Source organism: Lampetra planeri, chromosome 12 (assembly GCF_965212315.1).
Source record: "Lampetra planeri chromosome 12, kcLamPlan1.2.h2, whole genome shotgun sequence".
Lineage (NCBI taxonomy): Eukaryota > Metazoa > Chordata > Hyperoartia > Petromyzontiformes > Petromyzontidae > Lampetra > Lampetra planeri.
In genome coordinates, this window is record NC_136118.1 from 10,790,736 (window position 1) to 10,813,978 (window position 23,243).

The 23,243-nt window shown below is 44.5% G+C and overlaps 1 protein-coding gene across 2 annotated transcripts in view; it reads left to right on the top strand.

The window, feature by feature from the left end:
- Window positions 1–1,080: 1,080 nt before the first annotated feature.
- The window catches only part of LOC144721679 (lysyl oxidase homolog 3A-like), a 40,436-nt gene continuing 18,273 nt past the window's right edge, over window positions 1,081–23,243 (top strand). Inside the window, exons 1-7 of one of the 2 annotated variants that reach the window (XM_078599512.1) lie at window positions 1,081–1,411; window positions 2,675–3,083; window positions 5,305–5,468; window positions 16,762–16,976; window positions 20,272–20,334; window positions 21,757–21,976; window positions 22,738–22,921. In XM_078599512.1, the coding sequence (XP_078455638.1) occupies window positions 2,690–3,083; window positions 5,305–5,468; window positions 16,762–16,976; window positions 20,272–20,334; window positions 21,757–21,976; window positions 22,738–22,921 (1,240 nt within the window). In that variant the 5' untranslated portion in view covers window positions 1,081–1,411; window positions 2,675–2,689. The remainder of the gene's footprint in view (window positions 1,412–2,674; window positions 3,084–5,304; window positions 5,469–16,761; window positions 16,977–20,271; window positions 20,335–21,756; window positions 21,977–22,737; window positions 22,922–23,243) is intronic. The other variant, XM_078599514.1, reaches the window with a different exon arrangement.

Here is a 23,243-nt window from a genome sequence, read left to right on the forward strand (position 1 = left end):
GCTTCTGTTCGTAGTTACAGGTAGGTTTGGTTGATTTTTTATTCATTGACTTTCATTTATTTGCCGCTCTTGCTCGCGGCAAATGTTTGCACCAAAACACCCTCGCAGTCACTCCTAATTACTTTCGCTAAAGTCTATTATTATTTGCAAACTTATTTAGTCTATATCAAAGTTAGAGTGTGCGTGTGTACGTCCATGTGTGCGTGTGAGTCCATATATGTGTGTGCGTTGTGTCTGTGCGAGTCCGTGTGTGTGTGCGTCAATGTGTGTGTGACAGTCGCTGTGTTTGTGTACGTCCATGTGTGTGTGCGGTGTGTTTAAGTCGATGTGTGTGTCAGTCGATGTGTGTGTGTGTGTACGTCAATATGTGTGTGTGTGAGTCGATATGTGTTTGTGTGTGTAGGTCCATGTGTGTGTGACTATGCATGTGTGTGTTTAAGTTTATGTGTGTGTGTGTAAGTGGATGTGTGTGTGAGTCGCTGTGTGTCTGTACATCGATATATGTGTGTGTGTGTAAGTTCATATATTGTGTGTGTGTAGGTTTGTGTGTGTGTAGGTCTATGTGTGTGTTACTCTATGTATGTGTGTGTGAGTCGATGTGTGTAAGTCTGTGTGTGAGTGTGAGTCGATGTGTTTGTGTAACTCCATGTGTGTATGTCTCTAAAGTCGATGTCTGTGTGTTTGAGTCCATATGTGTGTGTGTGTAAGTCGATGTGTGTGTGTGTCTTTTTCGAACCGGGCAACGCCGGGTACTTCCCGCTAGTCATTATATAATTATTCCATTACTCAACGAATAGTACCTTGGTTTAATGGCATTTGTGCAATAAACGCAAACGCATCCCAATCTGAGCGATTCGTAAACTACGCAGCACAATATGGGCCCCACCCATGTTCGATGTCTGTTGTTCTCTCGTCTTTGTGTTCCACGGATCTCGAGCCGGTGTATTCTCAACATCTGTGCGCGTTCCCCTATCGCGAAAACGAAAGAGGCCGCTGCATGGATGACGATAGGACGCTTCTGCGCACAGGAATGTTCAGACTGCCCCAATCCAGGCGGAGTCTGGAACAAAATACCGGACATTTCGTGGTGGTAACGTAATCATCATCATCATCACCACTACCACCACCATCATCGGGAGAGTAAAGCAAACTTCGCAGAAGCAGCAAGCGGTTCTCAAGGCCCGTGAAGTGAGCGTGAGAGAAGAAGTGGGGGGGGGGAGAGCGATAGGAATTTTGGAACGGGTTTCTCGCACGTACACACACTCACTCATCCACGCACTAACTCATCCACGCACGCACGCACACACACGAGCCTCCACGTTGCAATAAGCGCAGTCAGCATTGCCCGAAAGTCGCCGAGTTGAGTAAGACTGCTGCAGCTGCTGATATAAGAGAAAGTAAGAGGACGAAAGTAAGTAACTTTGGACCAAGGTAGTTCTTTGTTGATTGATGTATGGTGCTTATTGCGTATGCAGTGTGTGCAAGCTGTACATCGGATGTGTCATCTGAAACGTTTAATGTTACATTTGACATGCTTAATATGTGCGTTGTGCTCTTTTCGTATGTCCCATGATTTAAAATATATATAGAAAAGTAAAAAATAAACCTTGTACTCGTGTTAAAAAAAATTGTATTATGCCGAAGCTCCATTGGTGATGATGTGTATCCAGTAGCCGTGTTCTTTAAAGTAATTTCTAAAGTGTTCGTTGTCAGTGTCAGTCCATCGGCAGTTCGAGTGTGGTGGAGTATGGGAGTATCAGGACGGTCTAAACAACCAAGCGTGCATGGAAGAGTATACCAATACACCCTCTCTAAGTAGAGGCCCCTTCAGACAGCAGTTGGCATGAACAATTTATTGCAGTCTAAGCTCATGGTGTTACTGCATTAGCATTGAGCGGAAATGCCTCTGGCGTTTAAAGAGCAATGCTTGCGGGGAGAGCGCGCACTTTGTATTCAGCTCCGGGCAAATGGTGCAAATTCAGTGGCAGAGCAGCATTCTGTGAAAAGATCAGTCGCACTGATGTCATGTCTAGACCTGTCCATGTGGGGGTCTGGTTATATGAGGCTTCTGGGGCTAACTTTTTGGGCCATTGAGGAGGGAGAATGGGTTTGTTCTCACATCGTTATCGTAAATGTAGTTTCTCCCAATGACCCACGCTACTGAAATCGAAACCGTTCGCCCAAATTTAACATCTCGTGCCCCCCCCCCCCTCGACTCTTATTTCCGAGTACGTGCGGAAAGTAACTCATTGTTTGAGTTGTTGTTGACTGGCAGTGAAGTTATGCATCAACAATAACCTTTACAGCGTAAATGAAGAACACTCTTTATGTTAATGTATTGATTATTCTCCAATTGATTTTTCAGCAATGCTAATTCATTCATGTTTTCGCTGTCCTTCAATATCAATGTCAATTATGTTTAAATGACAATACGTGTAATGCTGACAGTGACTTAAATAAAACAAATGTAAAATGATCTTTTAGAAATATTTTTTCACATTTAGTGACTTGCTCCTATAGTTTTTTTTAATTGTTAGCTGTTGTTAGTTGCTGACCGACCCATATTGGACGTCTATGAAAAAGAGCTTCACGGCTCATTGTATTCCTCCTCCAGTTCAAATACAGATTGTCTGATTCGCTTCTGAATAATTTTGAATGAAAATAACATCAACAGAAAAGCCACCCAAGGATGAAGCTCCCGCTCATCACCCTGCCACTCCTCCTGCTCGTCGTTCACTTGTGTCTCGCTCATGAACCCCTGCGGAGGAGAAGGCAGTGGAGACAGAACGGCAGGGTAATCCGACAAATCCAGCGGCCCAGGCAGTCTTCCCAGACCAGGCAACCCTCGCAGGCCGGACAACCGAGAAAACCCGAGGAGCCTGCCAATGGCGGATACAAGCTGCGTCTTGCCGGCTACCCACGCAAACCGTTTGAGGGCCGCGTGGAGGTGTTCCACCAGGGCGAGTGGGGCACGGTGTGCGATGACGACTTCTCCATGGAGGCGGCCAACGTGGTGTGCCAGGAGGCGGGATTTATCGGGGCCAACGGCTGGGCGCACAGCGCCAAGTACGGCCGAGGAATAGGTACGCATTTCAAGCCCCGTCACAAAGTGTCTTGTAGAGAATTGGACTTCGTGACTGCGTTGCGCTTCAGGCCCACACTGGTTAATTTGTTCCCAAAATAGTTGCTCCTATCAGTGGCGTGCCAGGTATAAGCAAACTAAGCAAAAAACGTGGACCTCTAAATAGGTCGCGAAAGCCTGCGTGTTAAATTCCTATCATCGTTTTAATTTCTAATCTCTTAAATATTCTCACTCTCTTCTATCTCATATAAATGCATATTCTGTCTTCTACTTATCTCTCATGAATACATCCCTCTCCTATACTATATTATATATTTTGTATCTCATACGAAACACATCTCTCTCACTTATTACCTACAGTTAACCTGAGTGCATCTCTCTTCTACCATCCTCTCCCTTCTATCGCATCGGAATGCATCCAGTCTCCCATCTGTCTATCTCTGAAGTTTCTATGTATCTCTCTTGCACATCTGTATATGTATACTGCCATCTTTCTCACATCTTGTCTCAATACATCTCTCCTCCTTGAACTCATATCCCATCTGAATGCTTCTACATCCATGCTATCTCAGTATTTTACCACGACATCTGTATCTTATTTCTCTCAACTCCATCCTATTTGGATTTTCATCTCACACTATCTCTGTTTATCGCTTACACCTTTCATCTCACTGCATCTATATTTTTTGCCTACATTTATCTCACCTCAAGACATATCTATCTCTTGACTGTGTGTCTCGCTCAGTCATATCACCAGGAGGACAAACTTTCAGGTGAAGACCCAAAATTATGGGCAAGCACCACCACTGACCGCTAACGCTTATTTCTATGATGATATATAAGCAGCAAAATATTGAAAATTAGCCTCACCACTGCGAGGCTATTGTGACCTGCAGTGGTGTGTTTTAGTAGTAACGGTGCTTGATATTTTGATATTGTCATTAGAAAATGTCACGCATTCAGGATAATACATCATCGCTCTTGATAGATGCCATGTGATATGTAGTCCCCAGATATACAAATATATTAATCTTGTCACAATCATCAATCACCATGAGCTCATTACACCCCCAAATGGATGTTCAAAGGCCATCATTACATCCTAATCGATTCGTACCTGCCACCGTTAATTTGCAGAATCTATATCCAGGTCAGACCAAGGCAGATGCACATATTTCAAGAAAATGTTAACTTGTAACAAGTATTATTTTGTGGCCAACATTATCTATCTGCCCTGAAAATATTTGTATTCCTAAACTTATATATATATTTTTAAAACATATACTGCACCCAGACAAACAGCATCGATGTGTAAACAGAACAACAAGAAGGTGAGAGGCATTGACATCCAGAAGGAAGACGAGAGTTTCTAGTGAGTGTTTGGTTGCGTAAGGACAGACTGCGGGAACCTCCAATAATGTTTAAGTCGAGGATAATATATAAGCCGGGCAGTGGTTGGTGTGCACCAGTCGTCTAGCATTGTGGAGGCTTAGGTTGACGGTTGGCTCAAATATTGCGCAAAGTCCCTTCCCATGGGGGCATTAAGGTGTCATACCCTGGCTCTCCAGGAGAAGGCAGTAGAGCAAGTGGACTAATTTGCCATCTGTTTCCATCTGTATGGAGTGTTGCCGCCTTGCACACGTGCGTTTTTTTCCAGGTGCTCCGGTTTCCTCCCATGTGTGTAGTGTAAATACTCATCATAATGCTTGAAAACATCTTAGAATAAAAACCCAATGCAGAACCCTCCTGAGAAAGAGTCCTACGATTTAGTGTGCCTTCCTGGATAAATAAGTAAATTATTCTTCAATCAACACTTGTTTTCAGTTTCCACTCATTGAAACTGCAAGTTCAGTTGACTTTTATCTTTTTTTTAGACAGAGAGGAGGCTGGGTGAACCAGAGGTCAGATCACTGAGCCAGCGTTGCTGAGATCCTACCGTTGTAAAAGTCTCATCTCTCGTGTCATTCTCTAACACGCACGGGGGAGGGGGACGCTCTGTGCTTTGTGACATTTCTGATTTCTGAAGGGACGGATTCCTTCGTCTCGTGACGCGACTTTTGGTCGTACAATTTTAGAGAGAAAAAAAAGTTGGGGGGGGGGGGTGGAGGGTGGAAATCAAAGGATCACCTTATGATAGTGAAGCCTCGGGATTGCAGCGGTGTGGTGCGTTGAAGCCGTGTTGTTGTCTGGCACGTGCGCTCGCGGCGTGAACGCTCCCCCAGGGAGGATTTGGCTGGACAACGTGCACTGTCGTGGAAGCGAGCAGAGCTTGGCGGAGTGCGTCTCGCGTGGCTGGGGCGTCAGCGACTGCAACCACGACGAGGACGTGGGTGTCTTGTGCAAGGAAACGCGCCTCAAGGGCAGCCCGGAGTTTAACGTCATCGAGGTGCCAACCAGAGGTTTTTATTTTCTTTGTCGGTGCCTTCATTAGTGTCACGTTTTAGGTCAACATGTCTTTGGACTCCTGTAATAGTGGGCCTTTGACTAAATCATCTGGAATGTGCCCGATCTACTCACATCTTGGAAGTTGAGCAGCCTGGACAGCGCTGGTTGGAAGACCAACATGCCTAACAGGTGTTATAGACTGTGGGGCTACGTTGCGGGTCAGAAGAGAACAACGTAGCAAAATCCAGTGTTGCACTGTGCTTCTATGTCCTCGCGTCTAACCTCACCGCCTTCACCAACTCGCACTTACCAGAACGGTGAAGTATAGTTGACTAACCCTCACGAACTGCACTGCAAGAGGAGGCCAACATTCAGCAGTGGATTAACGACAAAAGGGCTGTACTTGACTCATAGTGAATGTACTTGAGATGAGAAGAGTATGTATGATGATGATGAATATTGTGTTGTGCTAGTGTATGTTTTTTGTACGTAATGTGCCATGGATGATTTTCCATGTCACAGCGCAAAAGCGTTCGTGATTGGAACGAGATTTGCGAGCATTAGAAAAATATGTTGTTGATTCGCAAGTAGAATTAAATAGGATGAAGGGGAAAAAAACGTTTGCACATGTGTAAGAGTTTTAGAAATGGACTCTTTGGAAACGCCGCATCAGATGTTTTGTTAAATCAGATTTAGAGGGTGGTTTCACCTCCCATTAAGTTCAACAGACAAGTTACATCATGGGATCTCCTGTGCCAGTACCAAAATATACTAATAGGGGTTTTTCCCCTTTTTTCTGGCAACAAAACTGACACCTTTTGCAAGGAATCATGCTTACATTAACCACAATACCTGCAGTCAAATGCAAACAAAAAACAACACTCTGATATTCTTTGGTTCTTTCGGTTAAGTCACGTCTAAAAATAAAATAATAAATTAAAATAATAGCGACGTTTCGATTGCAACACAAGCAATCATCATCAGGCATAAAATAAATAGCAATAAAAATCTAACTAGAAAACTATAGACAGACATAAGCAGACATACATCACAAGGACACACAGAGAGAGGACATATCGGCACAGAGAGAGGGGTCGTTTCTGTGACGGTCCCTTAAATATAGAGAGGGGGGGCGGGGACGGGGAGAGGGAGGGGGCAGAGAAAATTAGCATATCAATGAGTGTACGGCAACGTGTTGCTGCTGCACAAGTAAGATGACGACGTGGCACGGCACACAAGCTTGAAAATTAGGAGAAAGGCACACTAAAATTAAATAACCTCGCAAAATATCGAAATGTGATGCAATACAACACAGAGAGTCGGTCAACACACAATTAACGCATAGCCTGGTGGATTACGTATTTCAAACATTGCTAAGTTAGAATTTAAGTGTGAACATTCCAAAAGAGAGGACACAGGCTATGCGTTAATTGTGTGTTGACCGACTCTCTGTGTTGTATTACATCACATTTCGATATTTTGCGAGGTTATTTAATTTTAGTGTGCCTTTCTCCTAATTTTCAAGCTTGTGTGCCGTGCCACGTCGTCATCTTACTTGCGCAGCAGCAACACGTTGCCGTACACTCATTAATATGCTAATTTTCTCTGCCCCCTCCCTCTCCCCGTCCCCGCCCCCCCTCTCTATATTTAAGGGACCGTCACAGAAACGACCCCTCTCTCTGTGCCGATATGTGTCCTCTCTCTGTGTGTCCTTGTGATGTCTGTCTGCTTATGTCTGTCTATAGTTTTCTAGTTAGATTTTTATTGCTATTTCTTTTATGCCTGATGATGATTGCTTGTGTTGCAATCGAAACGTCGCTATTATTTTAATTTATTATTTTATTTTTAGACGTGACTTAACCGAAAGAACCAAAGAATAATTCCTGCAGTCACGAAAGCTCCAAATTAGGAATACTCTGATAATTTATGCATTGTCTTTGAAACTGATTGGTCCACACCAGAGACAGCTTTCTTTGGAGCCTAGTCTCATATGGTGTTTTGGCGTCATCTGGTCGAACACCATATGAGACTAGGCTCCAAAGAAAGCTGTCTCTGGTGTGGACCAATCAGTTTCAAAGACAATGCATAAATTATCAGAGTATTGTTTTTGTTTGCATTTGACTGCAGGTATTGTGGTTAATATAAGCATGATTCCTTGCAAAAGGTGTCAGTTTTGTTGCCAGAAAAAAGGGGGAAACCCCTATTAGTATAACAGACAAGTTATCAATACATACATCTTCATGATCTACGCAGTGTGATGTAGCCAGGGTGTGAGGGTGGCAGAGTGGTAACACTTATGTCTCACAGCAAGAACGGCCTGGGCTCCCGACTCGAGTGCCTTTCTGTGGGGAGTTTGCATGTCCCACCCCTGTCCTGTATGGGTTTCATCCCAGTGTGAAAAAAACCCCATTGTAACAGGTATTACCTAAATATATCACAATGCTAAAAAAATCACCTACAAATGACTCAATTGGGATCATTCATAGTAACATCGCCCTGACATATGAATATTTGGCAGGACCTTCCTAAAAATAGTCCTGAGACTTGGTAAACAAACTTAATAAACACAATATCTCAGCTTTTCAACAAAATTCCGGTGAAGATGAGCCAAAAATACAATTCAGATTTCACGTCTTTGAGGGACTGCAATACTTCCATTGCATGTATTCGCTTCTCTGTGGCGACCATCTGCTTAAGCTCAGGATAGCTTGGCCTGGCTTAGTGTGGCCTTATGTCTGGCTCAGCCTGTGTTTACACTCGGGGCTGCTAAGGCTACTTGTGTGTCCTGTGAAAACAGACCGTGGCCAATCCAAGGCTCCCTGTCTGCTCCGCTTACCGGCACTGTGCTATCCGTCTGAGCAGCGAAGCCACAAGCGTGCCAAATACTCGTATGGCGGCGGTGGCAGCGTGTCGTGTGTTCCCACGTGCCAACCCTCAGCTGAGTCTGAAATTGGTGCCCCTCCAGTGTGTGCGTGTGTGTGCTCCTCTTTGAATGGTGGGGAGCGATAGTTTAGTGGTTAGCGCACTGCGCTACGAGATTGATTCCCTACTCTTTGGTTCGGTAAAGTCACGTAGGTATAAAATAAAATAAATTGGTGCTACGTGACTTTACCGAAAGAACCAAAGAGTATGGATTCCTGCAGTCACGAAAGCTTCAAATCAAGATTGAGATTGATTCCCACTCACGACCAATACCTGTGACGAATATTTTAACCGGTTCTGGGCCTCTCTTAGGTCGACTCAGCCATAGAGTATTTGGCTGTTATATAAATTTCCACATGATAAGCCACATTGTTGAGCTATCATTTGTGGCCAGGTGCATTCTTAAAAAGAAGATAATATTTTAGTGGGATTTACCTGGTAAAATAAAAAAATGGTTTGAGTCTAGTTCAAATAAGTACCTGGCGTGGTGTGTAACAACCAGGACTGGGGAGACAAAGGTGGCTAGGGGTGGTGTTGGCCACGTGCCACCTCCTGTGTCGTTCATAGGTGCTACTCGGCAACAGTGTTTGCCCCAACGGTCTAAAGGCTATACAGGCCATCTTTGTCTTTGGTCAACTTTGAGAGATTTGCCAATCGATCATGTACGCTGTATGTGCCGCAGATTTGTACAATATCTGAATGTTTGTGGAATTTTGACTAATTGCTTGAAGCAGCCCCGCCTTCTAAATTATTATATTTAGGTGGGAAAATGTATTTAAGCACCATCAATTGCAGTTGTAATGACTGCATACACAAACACACTGATCTACTGTTGTATCCGTCTTCTAAATGTTAAGTTTCATTTTATGATACACAAATGGTCTACGATAGTTGGAGGGTGATGGACAATATCCAAATGTAGTTACAATTTAGCAATGTGCGTCACAGCCTTTCTCCCTACACAGGACCTTACATATAGGGAGTTAGAGCTACGCAGGACCTATGATAGACAAAACAGATGATAGTATTACTCATTATATTGATTATTTCCATTTTCATAGGTTTTTTCGGTAAAGTCACGTAGGTAAAAAAAAATTACTTTTAATAATTTTAATTTTTTACCTACGTGACTTTACCGAAAAAACCCTAAGAATATGAATCCTTGCAGTCACGAATGCTTCAAATCTAGAATTATTTCAATTTTTTTAAGTTTAACATTTACTGCTTCGTGCTCTCTCGCTGAAGTTTCGTAAGCCCCCATTTTATAGAATTGCACGTGACGATAAGCCACTTCGTTGAGCTGTCATTTGTGACCAGGTCGCTTCTGAAAGACAACTATATAGCTCAGTGGGCCTTACCTGCTAAAAAAAGAAAAGTTCACAGTTAGTCGTAGAAGGTTGCGCTACAGTGCTAGTACGACGTAGCAGCTTGTGCGTCTCAACACCATTTGGCCAATCGCTTCGGCGTGAGCTAACGCATCGTGGGCACGCACGCACGCACACACGCACGCACGCACACACGCACGCACGCACGCACGCACGCACGCACACGCACGCACGCACGCACGCACGCACGCACGCACGCACACACGCACGCACGCACTGCCCCGGCCACTGACTGCACGTCGCTGTGCCGACTGCTGGAGAATTGGCGGCTGCGTTTCTACCAACTGTACGCAAGATACATTTTTTTTTGTCTGGCAGACTTCCACCGTTCTCTCTCAACGGTATGTCACTTAGCTCTCTCTCCGTGAGAGCCACGTGTCTCGGTTGAGGCCGTTTTGTTCGTAAGGTGGACGTGCAAGCAACTGCAGCATCGGTGTGTCGTCTGTACACGGAGCCAGCAAAATGAAATTTAAAAAAAAACCTGACAGGTGTTTAGATTTGCCCCCCCCCCTCCCCTCCAGGTATGCCTAATGGAGGTTGTTTAAACATCGGCGCTATGCCAAAGCATTCTTCCCAACATCATCTGCAAAGAGTTGCATGGCTTAAAAAAGTATGAGCTGATTTCCACCAGCTGTAGTTCAATCCAAGATTTGACACGATGAAGCACACGTCTGATAGAACACACAAACCCGCGTAGAGAAAGTACAGGGCACTTGCCTGCAATCATATGTTGTGCCTACAAGTATGCTGTACTTTATCATATATATATGAAATATATAATTATATAAATACATTTGAAACATTTAATAACATACTGCAATGTCTAGCTAAGATGAGGGCAAATCTATGATTAAAACGTGTGACTTAATACATTCATTTACAGCCCCTTGTGTCCATCCACTGCTGGATGAAGGCCTCCTCACACTGTCAGTCGTGAGTGTTTCTGACTGCACGGTTACCACACGAGCCAGAACCGGGATCGACGCCGAACTTAGGTGGCCAGGGTCATCGGGCAGTGCGTAGTAAAGCCACTGCACCGCCAGTGACCTCCCAACGTATCCCACGGAAGCACAAAAAAAAACGCACAGCGTATGGAATGAAATGCGACGGCTCCATTCAGGCAGGCACGACGCTCTTTTGGGTTTAAAGTCTCTGTTCGGGGCTACGTAAATCCGATACGTTTGAAGGCGACACGCACGCAAAGGTCTCCACGGCGCCAGAGGTGTTAGTGACTTTCGTTTAATTTGTGCCATCACTGCCACATGTTTGAAGCGAAACTATCGTGTACACAATAGACACATGTATAGAGTAGAAGCTGGCAATAAGCACACATTGGACAAGCATCGTTCTGGTATATACAACACCGAATAATCATTTATCGTTTTTTTTATACAGAATAATTTATGCAACTGCATCGCAACAACACTGCACAGTCCGTGAACACGAAGACGCACGTATCAAGGTGTTTTCAATGAATGAGTGTTTTGTAGACGTGGGAGGAAATTGTAAGACAAGGAGAAAACCCATCTGTGCAAGGGGGAAGCAACACCATCCCATACGTATGGTGCAGGTGGAGGTCAGTCTAGCTAAGATCAGGGAAACTATATGATTAAAACGTATGACAACTTCTCCGTTTCGCTGTTCCGCCTTCTCCTGGCAAGCCAGGATATACATAATATATGGTTTTGGGTCAGATCGCGTTATTATAAATGTGCCACATTTATAAATTCATAAATTTATAATTTATAAATAACGCGATCTGACACAAAAACCTATATTATGAATAATATTGGTCGCGAAAGCCTACTTGTTAAGCCAGGATATGTCAGCTCGACACCGCCGGTTAATCGAGTTCTACAACATTTGTGCGATCCACCAAGCCCTCACCTCCACAGTGCTGGATTATCGTCTTGCCCTACCGCTGCCCAGCGCCCTTGCGTTCCACGAGTGTGGGAGGAATTAAAGCCTGCAGTGTTCTCATATCCCGCTGATTCAAGCACCCTTGGGATGTAAGCACACCTGGCATTGCTCGCAACCGGTATGCTTATATTATGTCCTGCGTCTAGTGAATATGTAAATTGGTGTTGCATCTTCCAGGTCAATTAATTTAGCAACTGGGTTCAGTAGGTGCAATTATACCTTTTTTTATTAACATTGTGGCGATTGTAAAAGCAGCTCCTTGCGGCACCAGAAGTCACGTGTACCTATTACACGCGACATATACGAATCTAGAAACGTCGATTCTTATCCACAATATGTGATGCGTGTATTGTGAGCTTGAGTAGTTAGCCTATGGGTGTAGGTGGAAAAGATAGCATGAATAATAACCACAATGTGGTTTCAAGGACATTTGCAACTTCAGTATTCCCTTGTTATTCACGAACTTTCTTTACGCGAATGGCATCTGGAACTCTACATGACTGCATCGAGAGAGAGAGAAAGTGATGAGAGAGAATGTTACGCGATAAATTGATGAGTTTCAGTGAAGAGAGATAAAGTGGTGAGATCAATTGGTGAGAGACACAGTGATGGGAGAGAGGAATGAGATAAAGTGATGATATAAATACGTGTTGTTATGATAATGTTCATGTATGTAATAGCTTATTTAAGTATTTATTTAAGGCAATTCATTTAAAATATGTTTCCATAGGCCAGTATCATTATCCGTGAAATGTGCCATTCACAAGTATCTCTGGCACGTATCCCTCGCGAATAACGAGGGCATTCTGTACTGTACACTCGATTTTATTTTCCATCGTGGGGGTTCAGATGAGGCTTTGGACTCTTTCTCTATCATTTCCTGTCCAGGTGTCCCATCAACGTGTGTGCCTTTTGTCACGTTCGACGACATTGTCAATGCGGTAACGCGTTTCTGTCAGCACACTGTGACCCCCTCGCTGTTGCCCAGAGCTGTCTGCCGTGCAATTTAATTTGAGAGCAGGTCTCCATAACTCGTTCTCTCTCAGTGGCGATATTACCTTTGACGTAAGTCTTCTATTTTTGACACCGTGTGTGTGCGTGCGCCTTTAAATTGCGACGAGTGGTCAAATGCGCTGTCTTATTCGCTTGTTGCAATCATGACGCAAATTGTTGATGTATTTTTTTTATATATATAACAAAAAAAAGTTGAAATTACTTGGCAGTGTGCCACAATGAGGTGTCTACAGGACGTGAAGATGACACAAATTTGAAAAAGTGCTGGACTATTTTACAATACTTGACTTGTAAAAAATGTCACTAAATATGGATAGTTTTGTTGCCTTCCATAGCCTGCGCCTTGTGAATGAGACATTCATCGGCTCACTATATGGTAGTCATTATATAGTGTCGTGTATACCCAGTTACTTAATGTTAATATTCTTGGTTCTTTCGGTAAAGTCACGTAGAAGGGAAATAATAAAATAATATAAAACAATACAAAAATTCTCACGACGTTTCGACTGCAACACAAGCAATCATCATCAGGTGTGAAATCCACAGAAAAAAAAAAAAATCTCATTTTTTTCTGTGGATTTCACACCTGTGTAGAAAGCAGTTCTGAATCACGTGTGCCGGAGGGGGGGGGGGTACAGGTCTAATATAAAGACAACTACTGTGTAGCGTAAAAATCTTTAAAACCTGGGCATCTTGCATGTACGCACTTTTAACATTGTACTCTCAAATCGCTTTGGCCTCCCCTTGCACCATGAAACGGAGGAATGTGGGCTACATGTCCTGTTGCCATCCACTCACTCTGAGTGATTTAGTGAGAAGTGAACTCCCATTATCAGATCGTGCCCCCCTTTTTGTGTCATCCTATCGAGATCGCCCCCAAACCTGACCCTTGCGGCATCTCCCGTCACGGTGAGCAGTTTCTCGGTGAGGATAAATCTACACGGAGGTGGTGAGAGTGCAGCCACTGGCCCCAGGCCACTGCCCAAACTCCCAGAGACTTGATGAATGGGCGGAAAAAGACTCTCTCACGAGAATATCCAAGCCACTGCAAGAACTTCGTTAGAAAGGGCTGCTTCATAAGCACTTCTGTTGTCTGACCCCCTTAGCAGCTTGTACTTTCGCACACATCCCCCAGGATTACCCAACGATCATTTAACAAACCGATGGGATTTTTCCTTTACGTAATGTCGGATTTTAGTTTCCTGTCGTAAAAAAAAAGTCAATATGCTGTGACGGTAGGATGGATGTTTTTATATTTTAGGGAGGCAAAGAGCGATATAACAACATCAACGCAGCTGAATGTTTTCATTACAAATGCACGTATCATCATCTTAATGAATGGTTTTCCAGAAGGCCCAGAGAGAGAGAGAGAGCGGCATTTATACAGAAATAATGATATTTAGCAAACAACATTCTTCTTAATTCAATCCAGACTCCCAAAGCTTGTAAACTCATGCACACCCTTTTCTTAGGATAAAGCAATTGTGATGAATGTGTCTAAAGATGTAACTGCTTGTGCTGCTTTGTGCAATACATTTTTGCCAGAGTACAAATACATATCCAGTAAGAGTCTCAAAATTACATGGACTATACCACTGCTTCATAATGCAGGCATCTGTGCGTAATTGGATGCGGTGAGCTGAGGTTATTATATTATTAGTCTGTACCCTATGCTTGGCAGCAGTCGAAAAATGTGCATTTTTGGGCCACACTTGAAAGCATAGTTGTTTGTGCTGATAACAGTACTTGATCTTAATAATTTACTGCTGCCTCTATCCAGACTGAAGGTACACTAACAAAATAATGAATGCATACTTGCATATTAACCCGTTCCAATTATTTTGTTGTACATCGTCCGTTTTTCTTCCGATTACGTTCTCATGACGTATGTGAAAAACTGAAATAAAATAACTATCAGTACTGAGGCTCCCACAAGGCCATGCGGGTGGGCGTGTAGCACAGTTTGGCACCAGCTATCATAGTGTGGTCGTGTCGCTATGGTTCGCTGCGGTGAGTGCAATGTCTTTAAAAACAATGGCGCTACGCCTCTCTAAATAAAATGAACGCTAACCGCTTGCGCGTTCCAAAATTCAGCAGTGAACGGGACCCACCGTGCAACTTGCAGACATCTCGGAACGGGAAAGGGTTAGCAGCCTTATTACCGCTAGATGTCTCTAAATTAAATCAATACAGGAGTAATAATGCATCACACAATGCAATGTAAGGATGTTACCATGGTATAATGGCTTGCACACTGCACTTGAAACAATGGCCAGGTATCTTAAATCCCCCTCAACCCCCTCGCTTCTGTTCACGCATCAGCTGGTCGACCGGCAGGTCATATGTGGTGGGGTCAAGTGTGGGTACTCAGAGGTCTTCCCAAGGCATCTGGCCACATGGCAGTCGGCCAAATACTCCATAAAGTGCCCTCTAGAGCTCACTCTTGCGGAGGCCCTTCCATCAGCAGTTGCTGAGCAAGCAATTGCAGGGCTGCACCTTTACAATTAATAAAAGTAAATCTATATGCAGCTGCCATTATAAGACGCTGCATAAATAGGGGGTAAAAAATTGCACACCTGGAGAGTTTGATTTTGAGTGTGGATTTTTTGCGGATTGTTTTCCAGCAGGGAAATGTCGGATATTATGTAATCATTTTGGAGTGCTCCGCTTAAGACGACTGCCACCTCACTCGGTCACTTTCACGAGTGCCACACACATCGGCAAGCTTCTAAGCAATCTCACTTTCATTACTCTGTTATTTCATCATTTGTTTCCATCAACAATATTGTCTCGCAAACACATTACCTCTGATAAATACATCTGCTGCACTATTAAACTATAAGCCACTACACGATTCCAGCAAACATTTATTCAAAATGCATTTTGCTGGGACTATTCTTGCAGTGTATTCCTTCATACATGCCTTAAAAAATACCAGTCGGCACACATTTAATTTTTTTCGCATTATTATTTCTTTTACATTTTTGTTAACGAGGTTGTCTCTTTTCAGTAAAGTGGAGGAGATGCGTCACACCCGCACTCGTGCCTGACCCGGTGCAGTTTAGCACTTCTACTGTGGCTACTGGCAAGGTGGATCACCGTTTTTTTGGTGGAAGTCACGTGGTCACACAAAAAAAACCGTTGTGTCATAGCAGAAGAATGCAGGCAGCAGACTCGGTTGTGTAGCCAAGAACCCACGAACTGCTTGATCCAAACTCAGAGCTGCCTGGAAACATCAACAGCTCTCCGATGCACTCTCGTTGATTGTGTTCCAGAGAATTGTTCTTTTTAAATGACCCAGTGCGGCGTCCCTCGTTTCTCATTTAATTCCAATCGCGATGCGTTCACGTGTCACCACACCCGTTCACATGTCATCAAACCCGGTCAAGGAAAATCTAACACGAATCTTCAACACATGGAGTATACCGCAGTTGGCACGGACCCTGGCGCAGGGAATGGAGTGCGGCGCTTGCGTGGAGCTCGGTGCAGTTGCACCGCCTGCACGCTCGATAGCTACCGCCGCTGGGTCAGGAAATGAAGCACGGCATTTGTTGCCAAAAGCAAAAGGTCTCCGATGTGGTTTAGGGGTTATACTCGCATTCTGTCCGACATTTCAGCCTATGCGCTGGGGAAACTTTCGTGAAACATATTTCCGACCGAACAATGCGCGGTACAACCCAAAAACATATCAGTGACCTATGCAGCAAAACCGTGAAAACCTACTTAGCCAAAAGCGAATATTTATCATTTAGGTAATAACCAGGTGGCTCAGCAGGAGATTGAGCTGCTTGCATTTAAATCCTACTGGAGGATTGACTCGGCTAATCATCCCTCCAAGGTTCGATTAGATGACTACCACTTTGCTGGAAAGTCAACAGCAATTTTTCTCTGGATTGGCTCGTCCCTGCCATAGAAAAGTTGAATTTGGCTCGGGGCTGTCGGTGTTGTATGAGCACAGCCTCGATACTCATTTGAACAGAAAATCACTTTTGACTTTTATGAACGAATGAATGAATCGACTGAGCTCCCCCATGTCACCCTGCCCGTCTGTAGACCGTGCACGACAACCGCTTGGAGGATGTGCGCCTCCGCCCCATCCTCCCGGCTGCCAAGAAGCGACTGCCCGTGACGGAGGGCGTCGTTGAGGTCCGCTACATGGGCTCATGGCGCCACGTGTGCGACGAAAACTGGACCCCGCGTAACAGCCGCGTCATCTGCGGCATGATGGGATTTCCTGCCGAACGCAAAGTCAACCGCGTGCTCTACAGGTCGGTAACGGGGGGAGGGGGGGGGGGCGTGATGGAGATCGGCCACAGCTGTTATCGGCTGAAGAATGGGCAGCCACTCGAGTATACGACTGCACGCACAGCCCCGCTGACAATCCACCGCTGGATTGAGGGCCTCCCCGTGCCGTGTTTGGTCGCGGGGGTTATTTAGGAGTGCTTCACGCCACGCTGGTCGGTGCCGGTTAGTGAAGGCGGAGGGTGCAGACGTAGCAGTACAGAATTGCAGAAAAAAACTATTTATGTTGTTGCCACTTGATTCCTTTATGGAAAATAACCATACAAAAATATTTAATTCTTTAATCCGGAGAACATTTGCATGTTCTGTACCTCCCTATAATTGAGTGAAAATGTCCTAAAATGGTCGTCTTTGAAGTCTAAATCGGAACTCGAAACTCGGTGAAATGTGCGTCACGAGGAATGTTCAATTACGGCTTGGAGAGGGAAACTAAACCCGACAAAAGAGGTATGGATGTGGCTTGGGGAATGCGTGGCATGCTCCAGAAAGTCGTGCCATCCTGTTTGCTGTCATTTGACGGCTGCCTGTGGCTTGGCCAGACAGAGCCGAGGGCGTGCAGGCAGTCACAGGGCAGCCCCGTGTCTTCCACACAGCCACCCTTTTTTATTTTTATTACCCAGCGGAAACCCGCTCTAGAATCGGCAGTTGTCGTGACATGCTCGGCGAGCTCAACTAAATCACGTGCAGGTGCTGCTCAATGGAAGTTATCAGAGCTTGTTCTAAAAAAAAAAAGCTGACCATTTTGTGTTCCTTTTATACACCAAGGCAACCACCGTGTTAAATGTTAACCGCGCCTCCAAGCGCACAAATGCTAATCTAGTATAAAAGATGTGCAGGTGCGTTACACTTCACTATCATCCTCAATCCACCAATAGATGAAGGCCTCATCACGCCACGTTGGTCATGGCATTTTTCAATGACCATACTTAATGCCGGTTGGTGAAGGGGTGGGTGGGAGTCGGAGACTCGGTCGTGTCTGATGTCGCTTGACACCGATGGCCAGAAATTAAACTCTGGTTTTGCCGGTTTATCGTGTCGCATGCTAACCACTGTGACACCACTCCACCCGGTAAGTGTATTAGTATAGAATAATAAAAATAAAACATAATAAAATAATTCTCACGACGTTTCGGCCACAACGCAAGCAGCTGGTCTTCACCTGAGGACGGCTGCTTGCGTTGTGGCCGAAACGTCGTGAGAATAATTGTATTCTGTTTTATTTTTATTATTTTATTATTTCCCTTCTACGTGACTTTACCGAAAGAACCAAGAAGATTAATCCCTGCAGTCACGAAAGCTTTAAATCGAAATGTGTTAGTATAGCTATATTATTGTGCCTGCCATGGACAGCAAAATACAATTCACATTATCAGCTGTGAATTATCAGAGATGACCAGTGTCCAATGTTCATTGAATAGTGAACAACTTTGTAAAAAAATCTGCTATTATTTTGTTAAGTTAATTGATTTAAATATGATTTTTATCGACTATCGCTGCTAATTCGTGAAGAAGCGAGAGAAATATAACTACATTCGTGTTAGTTATGGAATTTTCTATTTTCCATAGAGAGCCACTTCTGGAATTATTTTTTTCGTACTTCAAGTGCCAATTTGTAATTAGATGTAATCCGTCTTGTGCGGCTCTTTACACAGTAGCATCCTGATTGCAATTTCATTAAATTCATGACATTTATGTTATTTCACAGTCGTCTCCTGATTTTGACTGTAATTATATCTACTAGATTACAAGTAATTTATTTCGACTTAAAACTCATTCACTGCAGCCTAGTTGCAATTATTTAACAGCATGTAAAGGATATGTACATTTTGATCCTATTCATTAGTATGATTAGTTTTATGAAAAGGACTTTTTACAATTTCCCCCCAATTTTCTAAAAATATTTTAAATCAATAAACTACCCTTATTCAAATAAAAATTTAATTCCAAACCCCGTATATGCGACACTATATATCTTTACTTTTACCTATTACATCGTATCGCTGAGACAAACAACCTCATTTCGAGTTAAAGTGGCTGGTTGGGTGTAATTGTGTATTTCTTACAGGCAGAGAGGAAGCCACCACAATTCCCAGTGTGACCCAAAAACAATAAATACCGTGGCAACAAAAGTTATCCACTCGGGAGAAATGATCTCTTATTTCTCTGGCAAATTCCCCGCCACCACACAATAGGGCATCGGCTTGCCGTTGCCAATCGCTTAATTTTTTACACATGACCGAAATTCAGAGTTATAATTTGTCTTTTGAAAGTTGTATTACTTGACAAGTCGTCATTAACAGTCGTGAACAAATATTCTTAGGTTTTTGCGGTACTTTACCGAAAAAACCTAAGAATATGAATCCTTACAGTCACGAAAGCTTCAAATCTAGAAGTCGTGAACAATCCACAGCTGGTTGAAGTCCTCCCCAAGTCACCAGCATCTTTCACAATGTCACGGTGTAATACGGCAGTGCTTAGGGGCACTCTTAAGTATACACCAACGACTGACCGCACTTCAAAGATAAAGCTACATTGCGAAAACAAACAGCAAACCAGGACCTGCTGCTTACTGCTCGGAGCCCGATGGAAACAGTTTGAAATGACGCACACGTGTGTGCAAAAATGCACAGAAACCTTCCTGTTTTTGTGTTTTCATGGGTCTCGTGTGAACCGCGTATGTATGTTGAACTTCTTTTGCACCATACGTAGCCAACCATGCTAATCACAGGACGGTGATAGCATGATTAGCTTTTCGTAAAAAAGTGCTGAAGAGCAAGGTGCTTAATCACAAGATGATTTCGGCAAAGCAGCACTCGATACTCGATACGAAATCAGTTTTGACTGAGGAATAAATTCGAATTAATAGCTTTCATCCGTTTGTTAATCAAATGCAGTTCAAAGGCCCCCCTATGCTGTCGGTCACGGGGTTTATTTCACAAGACGTTACGACACGAGTGACAGTGTGGGTTGGTGAAGGGGGGTTTGGGCCTTGGGTCAGATAGGAATTGAACTCGTGAGATCAAGTTCATAGCGCATTGCACGAACAACTGTGCCACTGCTCCACTGTGGCGAAAGAATAAATGATTGTTGATGGCGGTGGTGGCGGTGGTCAGATGATGATACAATTGGTATAGATGATACCATCGGCAATATGAGTTTCAATCCAGTGCAATATCTTGTACACAGCTAACCTGTTGAGACGCAACATGCGGTTGCAACGTGACAACAGGGAGGTTCACTGTTCTACCCTTGTCTCTCCAGCGATCTCTTTCAGGCTGAGACAAACTTGAATTTGACCAACGAGGTCAACCCAAAGGAGAAGAGGTAGAGCCGCCCAGGCTGCTTGTTGGAGCTTTGCCAAACCAGCTTTGCTTTTAGACGAAAATGTTACATCTTGCCAATCGCAGCAATAAAGTCACAATAATTCGGTGCATAAATCAGACGTGATGTTGGAACGTGGAGACTTGGCATCACAGATGGTGGCCTGAAAATGTCAAAATTTGACACGTGATTTATGCAGAAACTGACCTAACATTTATGGATGCTATCTTCGCAGCTACTTGCAGCCTCGGAGTTGTGGTATGCAGGGTGTACAGTCAGGCATATCAGAGCTCTCATGAGGTCTAATTATTATGACCCAAACACATGTTTGGTATTCAAGGTTAAGATGTCACGACGGTTGGATAAAATGATGTAATACTCTTTGGGGAAATCAACCACGGTGGCCCTTTGGAATATTCATCCTCACCTTAGGAATGTAGAATTTCTACCACTGGCTCGGGGTTCGAAATAGGAGATGATCGGCAATTGATCATGCTCGATCGAGCCACCAATTGTTCGTTTTAATAGATATTTACAATGTGGTCCGTTTGAGAAAATTAGGCATTTAAACGAGTGATGAACGCGGTTTAATTGCAATGATTTCGCATTCTAGCAAAGGCAGTTGTACAATAATCGAACCGATAATGTCCACGTTCCCCTAAGTGGCACCTCATCGTGCTCGTCGAAGAACAATTGCCGTTTAAATTGACCTGCGATCATTGGCTCCAGTATATCAGGCAGTGTTGAAGCAAGAGCCTATGGCAATGTGACGTGGTCATTTAGCGAGGCTTCAGTAGAATGTGTACATAAAAGGAAGCATTTGACACCAGAGTGAAGCCTTTGCATCTCTATATCAGCCCCACGAGAGAGAGAGAGGCAATGTGCGGGGGTGTGATTGATTCTAGATTGCCAGGTCATCCAAATGTCACTGCATACTTGCTCTGCCTGCTTGGTGATTCATATATATATGTATACAGCTTAAAAAAGTCTGCTCATGTGCCATCAGCACTTTATTCCTGCCCTTACAGGCGTTTGAGTAAATAATTCAGCCATCCCTAGACAATTGAGCCATGGGTTGCTTAACACTAACTATGCTGATCTTTGCTTACGGCGATTTTGTCTCTGTAATATGCTCCTCATCTTATTGCCACCCTGTTAAATTACACGATTTTAAGCATTGTCACTGAAATGAGTGAATCGCTTGGCTTCCCTGAATATACACTCGCTTACTCACACACGCTCAAAGGAAATACAGCAGTCTTCACAAGACAATTTTTGTGTTCATCCCAAGGGAATGAATAGACCGTTTAAGTAATGGCACAAAGTCACAGCGGTTTTTATATAAGAACATTTCACAGAGCATTGCCTGATTTAGATTTATTTTTTCTCCTCGCGCTCGCGCACGTGCGCCCGTCCCGACGGCAGGCATTTCTCTGAGCGGCAGCAGGAGAGGCCGAGTTTCCTAGTGCACTCCCTCAACTGCACGGGCACCGAGTCGCACATCACCGCGTGTCAACACGACCTCCTACCGCTGGGCGCCAAGGCCCACAACAGCTGCCTTGCTGGGATGCCGGCCATTGTGAGCTGCGTGCCAGGCCCTGCCTTCTCGCCCGGTGTCGCCTTCAAGAAGATCTTCAAGGCGGAGGTGCGCAAAGGGGCAGACCTGCTACCCTCCCACAGATGTCCAAGGAATTTGTGTTCAAACTTGTTTGTTTCTTCAGATGTTATCCCGATGGTGCTTTCGACGTCGTGACAGGAGACAAATTAAACAATTAAGATTGCTCACAGAGCAGTTGCACCGCCTTTTGTGTTCGAGAAGAGCTGACAGAAGTGGATATCACAGAGCTGCATCTGAGGTGGCGGCACTTCTCCACTTGCTCTGCCGCGAGAGAGCACTGTCTGTCACTTGACAGAAATGTTGAACTCTCAGAGCTGGGATTTATACAAATTAAGTGTAGGGTATCACGGGATGGGATTTGTTCTTTTGTGCAGTCATTAATGACGGGCTGAGGCCATCAACTCGCTGCACTTCAGAATCCAGATTAATTACAGGAAACTGCCTGGATTTGAATCCAGGATCAGTGCCGGTTTAGTGCTGTTGACCTCTGAGCCACCCGGCCACCTAAATGTAAGTGGCTTGGATTCCCTACCATGGCTAACATCAGTGGGAAGAGATATCGAAATAGGTCCCGGGCCTTCCCTATTCAGAATCAGCCTTAAATTCGTGAAATCATCAACTAGTGGTGTGTATAAACGTCAGCGATGGGGAGACAAAGGTGGTCGGTCGGACGTGGTTCTGGCCACACCACGCCGTTGTGCGTCGCACCATCCTTGGCAGGTGCTCGCTCAGAGCCCTTGGTCCAACGGTCTGCTGAGTGCCACACGGGAGATGTTTGTCGTTTGCAGGTCCCGATGGTGCGCTTGAAGGGCGGGGCGATGACGGGTGAAGGCCGAGTGGAGGTGCAGCGCGGTGGAGAGTGGGGCACCGTGTGCGACCAGCGCTGGAACGTCGTGTCGGCGAGCGTCGTGTGTCGCGAGCTCGGCTTCGGCAGTGCCAAAGAGGCCCTCATGAGTGGCCGCATGGGTCAAGGTGGGAGAGAACACGAGCGGCCCATGAACTTACTAAGCACGTACCGATGCGGGGAATCGTCAACAAAAGTCAATTGTTATGCTGAGGATACGTGCATCGAATTGTACGCGTAAGAATCAATGATGGTTTTGTGCAAATGCTGTGCGAATGATCATTTCGGCCAATGGAACAAATGAAACGGATCAAGGTAAACAGACGGGGCAAATGAGACAACACAAATGTGACCAGTACAATGGGTATAAACAGTACAACCAAGACAGTGTATATGAGGCAGTAAAAATGACACGATGTTAACGAGATAGTTTATGTTAGACATGTAGTG